At 37.6% G+C, this 14,686-nt stretch overlaps 1 protein-coding gene across 1 annotated transcript; it reads left to right on the top strand.

Annotated features, from left to right (window-relative positions):
• Nucleotides 1-4,214: 4,214 nt before the first annotated feature.
• On the top strand, nt 4,215-13,481 carry ccs (copper chaperone for superoxide dismutase). The gene is made up of 8 exons (XM_033983649.2): nt 4,215-4,347; nt 4,567-4,639; nt 5,389-5,526; nt 7,595-7,766; nt 8,218-8,278; nt 8,602-8,679; nt 9,434-9,537; nt 10,014-13,481. Exons 1-8 carry the CDS (start codon nt 4,216-4,218, stop codon nt 10,171-10,173), a joined length of 918 nt encoding a protein of 305 aa, XP_033839540.1. The 5' UTR covers nt 4,215; the 3' UTR covers nt 10,174-13,481.
• The last annotated feature ends 1,205 nt before the right edge of the window (nt 13,482-14,686 follow it).

The following is a 14,686-nucleotide window of genomic DNA, read 5'->3' as shown; positions in this document are numbered from 1 at the left end:
CATGGTCTTATTCCTCAGTATCATTTGGACATTTTATCCCTCCATCTTCCCAGCAGAACCCTGCACTCTTCCAACCAGATGGTTTTGGACGTGTCCAGGTCTTGGTGCAAATAGGGGTGATTGTTCCTTAGCTATTGCTGCTCGTAAATTGTGAAACAGCCTGCCCCTCAGGTGACCTCTGACCTGTCCCTGGTTAAGTTGGTTTAAAGTTAAACCAACTGGCTTTTAATACCCAGCACTGCACTACTTTTGGGTTTTTGGGTTTTATTCCTTCATTGTTCCTTTGTGTATTTTTCCACTGTGTTCCTGTCTTACTTTGTTCTTCCTTGTGTTGTTGTAATGTGCTCTATAAATAAAATCTAATAGATTGATTAATGTTAAACCAGGACTAGTACTGGATCAAACCAAGTCTTCACCAGGACAAAATTGAGCTCAAATCAGGACCAAACCAGGAAAAGTATATGCACCCTTGATGTGATTGTTCCTTAATCATAGTAGAAAATAACTCAATGGACAAAAATTAGGCCAAACAAGCAAAGAAACACATTCGTCTGTTTTACTACCAATAGTTTTGCCTCAGTGCCACTCACTCAGGATTTTTCAAGTGAAATGATGATGATGTGAAATGTTGCACATCGTGGCATTAAATGTATCTAAATGAGAATAAGCAAGTGACTCTACTAGGCCAAGTTACACGTCAGATCCTTCTCACAGTAAGAATACAACTTTTTCAAGTTCTTGAGCCATAAACACCTGTATTTAGATAAATGCAAGACAGATATATATATATATATATATATATATATATATATATATATATATATATATATATAATGCCATACTGTGGAACAATCTGGGCAAAGCAATACATCTGCATGGAGATGTACAGGCATAGTGGACGTTCCACCAGTAAAGTCACAAAGTGCACTTTTAAATAATAAAAAATATAACAACAATATGATAAAAGAATACATGAATTGTTAAACTTACCGGTAAAATGCCATAAAAATTTCAACAATGTTTGAACCATAGCAATATAATATTCACCTGTTTACTGACACCATACGATTTCAAAAATGTTTAACCTGCAGCAATATACTCAGGTTAAAACTGGTTTCGTTTAAAAAGTGAACATATTTCCTTGTCTTCTTCACCTGTCACTAAACTCTTTGTGCGCTGCCACAGGTATGATTGGACCCTGCTTTTTAACCTGAGAAGTCATGAGCCTATAGGTGTGCTTGTCATAATGTCATGGATGACTCCACAGTGTCTCTCAGTGGCCATAACAGAAAAGTATAGTTGCATCAGGATTTACCGGATGTGTCTGTTGGAATGTCATACTGCTTTTCACACTTACATTTTACCCTCAGTTTCCAACTATTACTTATCCTTCATGTTATACCAGTTTTTTCTTTATTTTTATGATTATTTACATTGTAGATTCTCTCTGAGGGCAGAACACGTATGGAATGTAGTAAACAAAAATGCAATCAAAATAACTCAAAAGAGATTTTTAAAAACAGGTGGATCACTACTTTGCACATACACCATTTCTTGACAACTTTTTATTTTATTTATTAACATTGTATTTAATCTAACCTGATTTATTGTAGGACCAATCAGGAAATTTGAGTACATTTTAGTTCAATTCAATTTGGATTTAAGAATAAGGATGCTATGAACCAATAGTGTATTTAAGGTAAAGTAATGTAATGTAACTTTTTTGATACCACCTGCACCCTTGATGTGATTGAAAAAAGGTCAGCAGTCAGATTTTCTTAGTGGCAGTGAATAGTAGCAGTTAGGGATGTCACAATATCACATTTTAGTGTCATGGTCATTGTGAGAAGAAGCGATAACATGATTAATCGTTATCTACCTTTAGTTTAAAAATTATCTGTTCATAAAGAACTGTCTGAAGTTGGAACTACAACAGATGAGTTGATTTGTACTTTAGTCTCAAATATTACAGTCACAAACTGTTTTTCAGTTAGTCTTATTCACTTTTTTTGTGTTGAAAATCAAATGCCTTAACAGTGCCATGACATGCACAGCCAGATAACAAAGCACTTTACATTTAAGTCTGCTTTTTGCAGTTGAGAATGAACTGAAATGACTGACAATTATTGACCAACCTTGAGATTCCAGGCAACAGGATGCCGTAGGCTAGCCTATATTTAGCCTATTCTTTGACCCATAGACTTGACTGGATAGTGGAATATTAAATGAGAAGAGCTCCAATACACTTTATGTCTCCAAAATCAGATGTATTTAGCCAACAAATGCCATGTAATCACCAGCTTAGCATGGCCACTCTCATATTCGGGTTAATCTGTATCAGCCAAATCCATTATGAAATTAAACTGTGTGCATCATACACCATCATCTTTACTATCTGTGCTGCCTTAAACATCAGATAATATTTCATTCAGACATATATTTTGTAACATGAAGCAAGTTCCATATTAGCTCCTATGGATAAACTCTAATGTAGGTGCATTAATTGAAGGAAAGCCTTTTCTATGGAACACATTTTTAAAAATTGTGTTGTAGGCCTATTTATCAATGATCTTCTGTGATTCTCCTCAAATCAGTTTATATATATATATATATATATATATATATATATATATATATATATATATATATATATATATATATATAAACAAAACAATTAAAAAAACAATACAAATTATTAGTATATAGGCCTATAGCACAATCAAGATGTTTAAAATAGTTATCATCCATTAAAATAAATAACAGTGCATCTAACTACAAACTCACTGCCTCAAGTGCTCCGATGACCACGGCCACCACTGATGCTGGTATTTCTCTAGTTTTTCATGTTCTTTTTTCCTGATGTTCCCATCACTTGGTACCGTGATGTTCACCACAGCGGCTTTGCTCTGTTGTTTATCCACCACCACAATGTCTGGTTGGTTCGCCATCACCATTCTGTCAGTCTGTATCTGGAAGTCCCACAGGATCTTGGGTCGATCATTCTCCACTAGCTTTCCAGATATTTCCCACCTTGACCTTGGGGTTTCCAGTCCGTACTCTGCACATATGTTTCTGTACACTATGCCTTGCACTTAGCTATGCCACTTCATATATGCTTTCCCTGCCAGCATCTCCTGTAATTATGTGCTGGATTGTCTCAGGGGCTTCTTCGCACAGTCTACACCTTGGGTCTTGTCTGGTGTGGTAGATCTGGGCCTCTACTGCTCTAGTGCTCAAGGCCTGCTCCTGTGCAGCCAGGATGAGTGCCTCTTTGCTCTCCTTCAGTCTAGCTTTCTCAAGCCAATGGTAGGAGTTCTTGACATCAGGCACTTCAGTTATGTTCACATGTATGTACATCCCATGCAGTGGCGTGTCCTTCCATGATGGTTCCTCCAGCACCTCTTCCTCTGCACTCCACTGTCTGAGACATTCGCTGAGCACAACATCTGTTGGCGCCTTGTCCTTGATGGACTTATGGATCTTGGATGTTTCATCCTGGACTGTGGCTCTCACACTGACTAGTCCTCGGCCTCCCTCCTTACAGCTTGCACAAAGTCTCAGGGTGCTGGATTTGGGATGGAACCCACCATGCATGTCAGGAGCTTTCGGGTCTTAACATCAGTGGTCTGTATCCCCTTCTTTGGTCAGCTTATGATTCCTGCTGGGTGTCTGATTACTGGCAGGGAGTAGCTGTTTATTGCCTGGGTCCTGTTCTTGCCATTGAGCTTACTCCTTAGGACTTGCCTTACTCATCTGAGGTATTTGGCCATGGCTGCTTTCGTTGTTTCCTCTTCAAGGTTGCCATTTGCTTTTGGGATATATATATATACAGCCACTGATTCTCATTCAATAATTTTTCTATTAAAAATATTTTACCAAGTCATAGCAACAAGAAAATATCTTAAAATAGTAATATTAGGAATGACTCAATGTGTCGATTCTGTGAGGAGGAGGAGGAGGTGGAGGAGGAGGGAGAGGAGAACAATGTATGTTTCTTGCCATTGTCCTTAGTTGTTTTATATCAAATTGTCAAGTCATCATTTGAATAGGAACATAGTAACAGTGTGTCTCTCAAAACAATGTAATGTCTTGTTAAGAATATATATAATAAAATACCCCTGTCTACCATAGCGCTTACAAAGTGCAGTTGCGGTTTGTGGACGCTACACGGCAGTAAAAACACAATTCTTGCCTTTCCCCTCTGACGTCATCAACATGGCGGCGCCCGTCAGAAATAGCCGCTTCCTCTCATTTTTTCGCAAAGTGGGAAGTTGTTTTCTCAACTCGATTGTCATAACCCAGGCGGCCGCGACAGTGGTCAGAATGGACTCGGAGAGGACAGCCAAGGTCTAGCATTTAGCTATGTTTAGCTGGTAAAATAACGTATAATGGCTAAATGATTAAAATAAGCGATCAACATCTGCAGGTGCAAACTGTTATGTTTGTTTACCATCTTCGCCTGTCTGTCTTCAGTGCTGCTTCGGTCATATATATTTTACGGGGTTTGGGATCAGAACTAGTTCTTTCTAGTTGTAAATGATATTTTGTGCTGCTTTGTCTCCGCAGTTGGAGTTTACTGTGCAGATGACATGTGAAAGCTGCGCAAATAAAGTTAGGGGTGCACTGGAGGGTAAACCAGGTATGACTCATCAGTTTTACAAACTCACAATATCAAGAATATAATATCACATTTTAGCCAGCTCCAAAATGTTTTATCCTAAAGAGATTTAGTACATTTCTTTGCAAACAAAACAAACATTCACCTCAATATGTTACCCAAGCAATATTGTTTTGCAGTCTCATGTAATCTGTGAAGGAGCTGTCATATTATTATAGCATATTATTGTGTTGAGGGGATTGGGTTGGTAGGGTGTTTACATTGTCTAAACGATATTAAAAAGACCTGTTCAGCTTGTAGATGAGTTTAGCAATTAATATTTTGGGGTTCTCCTAAATGTTAATTGTTGCTTAAAGGTACACTATGTACACTTTTATGCTTCATGGTCCATAAACTGCTTGTCTTCATGGAGATGTTACAACTTTGCCTGGAATGTTCGTAAATCTGTGGAGAGGTGACTTCTCACAGCAACAATATACATATTTAGGATTTTTACAATAAATACACCTCTAGTTGAATGAATGTCAGATGGGTAAGTTTAATGCTGTACTGGGAAAAATTCATGGCATGACCATGGAGACAAGCAGGTAGCAGACCCCCCACCAGAGAAGTTACATAATGTACATCAATGTATATAACATATCAAATGGCAAACTTGTGAGAGTTTACAATTGTTTTTTGCAGCCCTTATTTGAAAATGGGACCCTTTGTTCTTGATAAACAATGAGAAAATATACCAATTATTTGAATGAGTTTTGTCATGTTGCCAGGTGTGAAGTCGGTCCATGTGGATGTGCAGTCTGAGGCTGTTCTGGTGGAGACTGTGCTGACCAGTGCAGAGGTCCAGGCGCTTATTGAGAGCACCGGCCGCAGAGCTGTACTGAAGGGCATTGGAGGGTCACAGCAAGGTACCACAACTGCAAACAACTTTTGATGATGCTCTTACTTAATCATTTTCTTACTGTCATACCTATTCTTGAGTTTCAGTTACCCATTATATACAGAATTGTGAGGATCATTCAAAAGATGTAATGTGTCATTTTAAATTACTACTCGCTATGGCAATGGTCCTAATTTTTCATCAGTCTTGAAACCTATGGATTTTTATGTGATGTCATTACTTTGTAATGCTATGCTATTTATCCATCTCTGAGTTAATCATTTCATTATATATCACCCATAATCAAAGAATTGACACCTTTGGTTTTGTTAATAATAATTTTGTAACAATTAAACAATGAGGAGTGCATTACACTGTTTCAACGCACTGACACAAAGTGTAGAAGACCACAACACGCAGTGGAATTAAAACTGTAACTCACTGCTCTGAGTTGCTTAATTTACTTACACCATGATCCCACCAACTGAAAATAGTTCACTTTGAAGTCTGACAGCCTTTTGGCTGTCCATGGATGTTCAAGGCCAAGTTGAAGCTAGTTCCTCCTAACAGTACTTAATTTCTTTACCCATTGCTATGGTGATGCTCACAGCTTAGTGATATAGAACAGTGATTAACTGTTGCCAAATGGAAATCTATATTTTATCCCCCTATAATATATACCCAGAATGCAGTTTATATTACTCAGACTGACCCTCATTGTTGCCATTATTAAGTATACTATATAGTATATATACACTACCTGGCCAAAAAAAAAAAAAGTCATCACCAAAAAAAAGGTCCCACACTATGTCATTGGACCATCTTTAGCATAGATTACAGCACGCATTCGCTGTGGCATTGTTTCAATAAGCTTCTGCAATGTCACAAGATTTATTTCCATCCAGTGTTGCATTAATTTTTCACCAAGATGTTGCATTGATGATGGTAGAGTCTGACCGCTGCACAAAGCCTTCTCCAGCACATCCCAAAGATTCTCAATGGGGTTAAGGTCTGGACTCTGTGGTGGCCAATTCTTGTGTGAAAATTATGTCTCATGCTCCCTGAACCACTCTTTCACAATTAGATCCCAATGAATCCTGGCATTGTCATCTAGGAATATGCCCCTACCGTCAGGGAAGAAAAAATCCATTGATGGAATAACGGATTTTTCAGTATATTCAGGTGTCAGCTGACCTCATTCTTTGAGCACATACTGTTGCTGACCAACTGGAGGAGGCTTGCACATTTTGGCTTAGTGAAATCCAGGTGGCGACTTTTTTTTTTTTTTTTTTCTGGCCAGGCAGTGTAGTATGTATGTACCATGGATGTTTAAGTAGGCTTATTATCATATAACCTACAGAAAGTTGTGAAATGTTACATTTGAATTGTAATGAGCATGCAAATTAACCATGATCATATATTAGTAAGTTAAGTGTTGTTGTATGTTTAGAGTGCATATGATGGCTTTCAAATGATTAGTTAGTTTGATGGGTTTTATATGAGTCCAGTGGCAAAGTTGAAAATGACAGGAAATAGCACAGTGTTCTACAAAGGAATCCCTTTATCAATGTCATTGATACACAACATTCCAATTAGGTGAGATTTGTAGCAAAGCCCTGATGTTAACTACCTCTCACACGTTTAGGAATTCATTTGTACTGAAGATCTGCAAACGTGATGGCAGTGATATTTATTTTCGTATTTACATTACTTCTATTTATATGAACAATGTATGAATGTCCTCTAAATATAAATCATCTGCACATACTGTTTGTGATCTGATATGTGTTTGATCAGAGATTCATCCTTGAGGCTGTTGCCAGGTCAGACTCTTACAGATTTGAGCTCTTGTTTCAAAGCCTGTTGGATACTGCTGCTGTGCATTCAGTCCCTGACCTATGTTCACCAGTGAGAACCTATGAGGATTTGTAATGTAATGATTTGTAATTCCGAGTTTTTGTATGTGAACACTATGCAGTCAACTCAGAAGTAACAGATATGACTACTATTTAGATTTAATTGGTTGCAGTACATTTATGTAAGAGTTTCTCAGTTCATTGTTCATTCAAATCAAACCTTTCTCCCTGTCCCGTTAGACCTGGGGGCAGCTGTGGCCATGCTGTTTGGCTCAGGAGTGCAGGGTGTGGTGCGTTTCCTGCAGCTGTCTCCAGAGCGCTGCCTCATTGATGGCTCCATCGACGGGCTGCAGCCTGGAGCCCACGGCCTCCACGTCCACGCTCTGGGGGACCTCACATTGGACTGCCTCAGGTACAGGTGCTCACCACACAGAGGACACTGGGGGTGTAGCTGACTACACTACTGAACTACTAAAGACCTACAGCATTCAGGGAGTGCACTCTATAAATTAACTATGTATGTCATATGCTTGTTTCCATGGAAATTTCATTGCTTTGCCTGGAATGTTCCATAACATGGCACATTCCAGGCTTGGCAAGCATTTATTTTAATTACCTGTATGTGTGTTTTTAATGCTCAAAATTACTGTGAAGGGGTAGACTCTCCACAGACCTGACCTGTTCCATGGCCATGTGGACCTGACCTGTTCCATAGCCTTCCACCAGAAAAGTTGCATGGTCCACATTTAGAAACTTGTTAAAGTGTTTTGACAACAACATTAAAATAAAATGTCTTTAATAATAAAATAATATAATCTATAAAATCTTTTTAATTGTGGTAATAATATTTGTACTTTTCACAGTTGTGGAGAGCATTATAATCCATTTGGACAGCAGCATGGTGGACCAGGGGACTCTGAAAGGGTACGGTCTACTTTTGAAACTCTTTTAAGATCTTGTCTAATAATAATTCAGTTATAATTTGTGGAAGGTCTGTGTGCGGGTAATAAAACATCTCTACATAATACAGTCAGTGATGGAGACTATCATTGTAAATCTGAGTAGAATGCCCTCAGAGCAGTCATAAAGTATGTCTACTCTTTCCCTATTGGTGGCATGTTAAATAGCTGCAAGCTGCAGGTGCTGTCTTTGTAATAAAGTTTGTAAGAAGTGCCATTGTAAATTTAGTTTTCTTTATTCCCAAAGAGCAGACAGGTTTAATAATTCATGTTTAATGTCGACTGCAGCACGTCGGAGATCTAGGAAATATTGTTGCCAGTGAAGATGGAAAAGCTTCGTTTAGGCTAGAAGATGATCAACTCAAGGTAAATAATTTAAAGGTGCACAATGTAGCTTTTCTGGTGGTTCCACAACCTGTCTGCCTCCCTGGAGATGTTGTGGATTTGCTTAAGATGTTTCCCAGTATGGCATTGAATGTAATGAATCTGTGTTGCATTTATTTAATTACAAATGGTGCTACTGTTCAAAAATGCCTTGAAAAGCATGCATTCATACTTTGGTGGTGTCACCTCTCCACCAATCTCACCTGTAACTTGGCCTGATGCCGTTTCCTGCTGGTTGTCTCCATTTGATCGATATGCATTAATGCCGTATGTGGAACATTCAAGGCAAAGCAATAACATATCCACAGAGAAAGGGTGATGGACCATTCACTATGAAAGACTCTTTGGGTAGAAGCTGGCACCCATTTAGCTGTAGGTTGGTGGTTTGATCCTCTTCTTACTGGCATTGCATATATGTTTTGTCCTTAGTCAAGAAACTTCACCTGCCTTTCCTATATGAATATATCCAATTTTTTGTAGTGGTCGCAGAGGCCATTGGCACAGAATGACAGACAGTATTTTGGAGTTACTGGGTTTTGCAGTGTAAAAATGCATTATATAAATCCAATCCATTTCTATAGTTTACTTAATTTTAGTCATCAGCATGCTTTTTTTGCCAGTCTTGCCTTGGATAATTAAAAGAGGGAAGCATGAGGAAGAGCACCCAGCATAATCTTGTGCTGTCAAAATCATAAATAAATGAAGTCTTGTGTTTACATTTTCTCATCCTGTGTAGGTGTGGGATGTGATTGGCCGGTCTTTGGTCGTGGATGCAGGAGAAGATGATTTGGGGCGGGGTTCTCATCCTCTGTCTAAACTGACAGGAAACTCAGGAGAAAGGTGGGAATTCTGTATAAATGGAAGATTGTTATCGCTGTAGGCATGAGCTTATTTTTTATTTGGAAACATTTCGCTGTTAGCTAGCAGTTTAACTTTTTAAAAAAAATAAACTAAAATAAAAGCCTGTTTTTTTTATTTGGGATGTCTTTTATGGCACTAGAAAAACAAGCATCCTTACTGTGAGGGGGCTTGCATCTCCACAAGCCTAACTCGTAATTGGCCTGGAGGAGACCCATAATATAATAATGGCTATGATATCAGAATATGGCATAAAACGCATCTGTCTCCAAGGAGAATGTTCCTAAGTATAGTTTTAACTTTTTTAATTCAAATTTTCAGGGAATTATACAAAAATCAGGTAATTTTGAAAGGCTATAGTTGCTACAGCCTTAATTGCGTTAGCTAAATTCTTTTGCCTGCCAACACTTGATCAAAACTAAATGAACATTTTGTATTTACTTTTCCATTTTTAAAAGACTGGCCTGTGGCATCATTGCTCGGTCAGCGGGTCTCTTTGAAAACCCCAAGCGGATTTGTGCGTGCGATGGAGTGACACTGTGGGAGGAGAGAGACAGGCCCATTGCAGGAAAAGGTCGAAACAAGGCCAACATGGACACACCGGCTGCTCACCTGTGACCTTTGTACCTGTGAACTTTACACCTGAAGGATCACCAACAAAATGAAAAGACAAGTTATCAAAGAGGAGCTTTGTGCACCACAGCAGGTGACGGAGAGACTGAATTCACACTTATACACACCACATCAAAACAGGACAAAACCTTGAACTAAACCTGGACTAGACCATGACTAAACCATGTCTACAACAGGACCATCCCAAGTCTACATCAGGACTAAACCAGACTGAACCAGGACAGGACAAGTGTGAATACAGCCAAAGGTACATGTTAGCAGATTACCAGTGAACCAGCAAAGATCTTTTTTTTTTTTCCCAAGTGTCATTTGAAGAAAACTAATTGTGATGTTAACAGCAAAAAAAGTTAATTGTTTAGTAAAGACAATCAAATAATATCAGGATATCAGAAATGTGCTATAACGTGCCTGTGAATGTCCTGCAGAAATCAAGTCGCGCTTCATTCATTCATTTCTTCAAAACAATTATTTCAGTTATGTAGACAATGTATTGTCCACCTCTGCTTAACAGCACTTAAAGAGAAAATCAGTCTGCAGTCTAATTTATAAAAGACTAGGCAGCAGTACATGGTTTAGAAGTTAATTTAATTTGCTACACTCAGTCTTTCATCATCAGAATACGTGCTGTGCGAACAACAATCTTTAGCCATAGACTGTATAAATAAGTTGACTTGGTGAAGCAGCTAGCCCTTCTGCTGCTGTCTTTCAGGGTCATTTTGGTCTTTAAATGTTCTTATTGACCTGCTCTATATGATCCTATTTTTATTTTGCTATTGTGTCCATAAATCAAGATGTTAACATTCTTTCCCCAAATTCACTCCTATAACTGCTTGCCTCGACAAGCTTCAGTTGATTGGGGCCGAATGCTATGGGTGATGTCAGACTCTCTTAGTCCACTTCTTTATACAGTCTATGTCTTTAACAGGCTTTTAATCTTTAGTTATGTGCGCTTGTATCATTGTAGTTTGAAGTAGCAGACAGGAGCATTATGGCTGGCTGTTATGGATTCTCCTGTAATTGCTTTTCATTGTGGTAATTTGACACTATTGAATAATTCTTAGTGTATAGTTTTGGTTAAATATTACGTTGGATCTAAGCTATGTATTTGCTTTTGTATGACACAAATTACTTGCCAATGGTATGTGATTCTTAAGTTCCATGGAATTAGAAATGTTATTCTATGTATTGGCTACATTTCAAAAAGGAATGTTTAATGATGTGCCCTGGGTGTTTTTTTTAATCAAAATATACATAAAAGGTTTGTAGTACAAACATTATGTCAAACTTACGGGAAATTAGTTAAATACCTGTACATAATATATAAGGCCTTAATTTTTTTGTTATTGTCAATTTTAAGCCACCAAGCCAAAGTGGCACTAAACTGCCTTTCCAAATTATTCTTATTCGCTATCAAAAAAGCATTAATAGATACACATGGTCGCAGTTGTGATTCAGAGGTGGATGCGCAGGGTGACGAAGGCCATCATCGCCGCTTGCGACTTTAATGTTGAATTGAAACCTGATTTTCATTTGTACTATAGCACAGCATAGACTTTTACACGTAAAAGGTTGATTGTTTTCGCTGGAGTAGAGCATCGCGCTTAATCCTAAGTATCAAAATCGTGTTTGAGGGCTTGGCAATCGATCAAATTTGGGGGGACTGCAGATGGAAACTAGATTTAGCTAAATCTGGTGTAAAGCATCTCTTATTTTGAGATCAATGTGTTTACACATGGTCCTAATAGACTAAACAGTTGAATGGATTCAGTGATGTCTAATGGTCAATGACCAGCTTGAGTCTTTAATGGAGAGGTCTACTGCCATGCCTCTGTTAGTGAAAGCATGTGGTTTGGAGCGGAGTTCACACTTTGTGGGAATAAATTTGGCTTTTACATTGCAATGATTAAAAGTATCATGTTGAAAGCCATTTTATTTAGAAAATAACTATTTTAATTGAAAAAGTGTCTGTGTAATCCCTCAGTTGTCCAAATATGTTTTATAGTAAAAGAAAAATTAAAATCTGTCAACTGAACAAAAAGTTGTAGGAGTGAAGTATACTGTCTAGCCCACAATGGAGCTAGTCAGTATGCTAATAGGTGTGAGAGCACACTTTAGGGGCCTGAATGATTATGCTAACGATGACTCAGGCACAGTTTACACTTAGTGTACAAGCAGAAACTAAACATTAGGTGTGTTAGTTTAAGTTTAGTTAGCTCCTCCCTTCAGACAGATATAAGGCAGTGTCCACCAGTAATCTAACTAAAACTGAAGAAGCAGCTTGGAGGAGCAGCGAAATGTCTTCACTCCTACAACTTTTTGTCCAGTTGACAGGTTTGAATTTTTCTTTCACTAAAGTATCAATATAAGAAAAAAAATTTGCTTGCTTTTTTGCCATATCACCCAGCCCTACCTGAGCTCATTCTATATGAAACCAAAAGATGGAGTGAGTGACCTGAGTAGCAGAGGGAGGACAGGAATGAGGGGAGGCAGAGTCATGTTCCCTGTGGAGTGAAAGCATCAGGGGTCAGTGTAAGTGAGAGGGGCTGGCTGCTCTTTCAACATGGAGCTTCAATATACAGTTCACAGTGTAGCACTACTGTATGTACAACCTCAAGGTGCTCAAGCTGCAGACCTGTGTGACATTGCACCATTCTACAGTCTGTGTGCTTGAACTGTGGTGATTGTAGTCTTGTTACAACACTTAAAAACTCTATTTTGATACTAAAACCCAATTACCAGTTTGCTTTTGTAATGTTTTTATTTTAAATGTAGTATTATAGTATAAACTGGCAAATAACAGTAGTTTCTATAATATTACTAAGATATGGTTCTAATCTATACTAATCCCGAAACAGTCCAAGACCATTATGAAACTATTCAGGAAAGGTTTGTCCAATTGATGTGTTTTTACCTGCTTAAACTAATACCTAGTTTTCATACTTGTTTTAATATCAGAGCGCCATTTTTTAATACTCGATGATTGACAGGAAATATCTGTGTATCTTTTTGGTTTGGTATAGTCTGATAACTATAAGATCTGGTTTAATATTTGTGAAATTGGTTTTGGATATTTCATCTTTGCCATTCTATGATCTGAAAACACCTCTGAAAACTCCACTTATTACTTTAAATGAGTTCAGCCTGATTCACTAAAGGGTATACAGTATTTTGTTGTTATTACACAAATATTAGCTCCACTGGAATTTGTATTTATATGCCAACTGCCTTGACAATAATATTTGCACTTAAATCATTCCGTTCCATTCCATTCATTAAAATAAGTGTAATTAATGATCAGTGTATGCCTTTATTTATTTATTTTAACAATAACTCCATTTTACATTTTTGTTACAGTATACGAGATACTTAACTACATTAAATAACTATTCCTTTTTTTTACTTTGACCAAATATAGACTCATTATTGAATTCCGAATGATAAACCTTCAGTATAGCTAAATGTTACAAACACAAAATCTATGCATACAAAATACTAGTGCATTATAATATATTAATGTGAAATCAAGTCCTGCTTAAGTCAGTTTTTTAATGCCTGAAATTAAGTGTGGAGTTCATTGTGCATTATCACCATTATTATAAAACCAAAATGAGTCAGCCCTTCAAATTGGCTACGGAGAATACCATAGACCAATTGCATAGACCTTATGTGCAAGATTTTTCTCTTACTTTCTGAGAGTTGTGTTAAAAGCTGTCAGTATGTAAGACCACGTCGTATTCATTCTTTTCCTCAGAGGACCTGCCTTGACTTGTACCTCACTTGTACCTAATTCTTTTGAAGATGCTGTGGGCTATTACAGCATACACCTAGGCCTATAACACCAGTGAATGACCAGTGTCCAACAACTGTATTATGGATGCTGTTCTCTCATAGATGCGATTCGATTTCGACTTTTAAGAAAAAAATACTGTTTAGTATTAAACTATAACAGGGACGGGCAAACTTTTTGACACACAGACACAATGGGTTCTAAAATTTGACAGAGGGGCCAAGCCAGAATATATATATGTATATATTACATTAGATTTGGCTTGTAACATGTAGCAAAGCATGAATATGCAAGGCTCATTGTCCAAATTCTTTTCCAAATGCATTAATTAAATTAATAATTAATTTATTAAATTTCAGTTAAATAAACACAGCAGAAAAACTTTGAACAAGGTTTACCCTTAGCCATTTTAATTTGGTCACGTGCGGTGGGCTGGATTAATAAACCCTAAGGGCCGTGTGTGGCTCCCAGGCCATAGTTTTCCCATGTCTAAACTATAACATAGGTAGTTTATAATTTTGTTCATCGTAAACTGCAATATTGATCTAAAATGGCTTAATATTTTCACTGTAACAAGCAATGGATTTTTATTTATATGTCCAGTCAAAAGTTTGGACTCGCCTTGACATTCATTGTCTTTTTTCTTTATGTTTACTACTATCTACATTTTAGACACATAAAAAAGCATCAAATATATGATGCAAGATAAAG

Source organism: Periophthalmus magnuspinnatus, chromosome 18 (genome assembly GCF_009829125.3).
Source record: "Periophthalmus magnuspinnatus isolate fPerMag1 chromosome 18, fPerMag1.2.pri, whole genome shotgun sequence".
Lineage (NCBI taxonomy): Eukaryota > Metazoa > Chordata > Actinopteri > Gobiiformes > Gobiidae > Periophthalmus > Periophthalmus magnuspinnatus.
The sequence above is the reverse complement of the archived record's forward strand: the minus strand, read 5'-3'. Positions and strand labels throughout refer to the sequence as shown.

Excerpts from the sequence above, each read along its gene's own strand:
- ccs (XM_033983649.2), top strand. The coding sequence starts at position 4,216 with ATGGCGGCGCCCGTCAGAAATAGCCGCTTCCTCTCATTTTTTCGCAAA. Across the intron at positions 4,640-5,388 it reads TGCACTGGAGGGTAAACCAG|GTGTGAAGTCGGTCCATGTG; the intron begins GTATGACTCATC and ends TCATGTTGCCAG. Across the intron at positions 8,279-8,601 it reads GACCAGGGGACTCTGAAAGG|CACGTCGGAGATCTAGGAAA; the intron begins GTACGGTCTACT and ends TGTCGACTGCAG.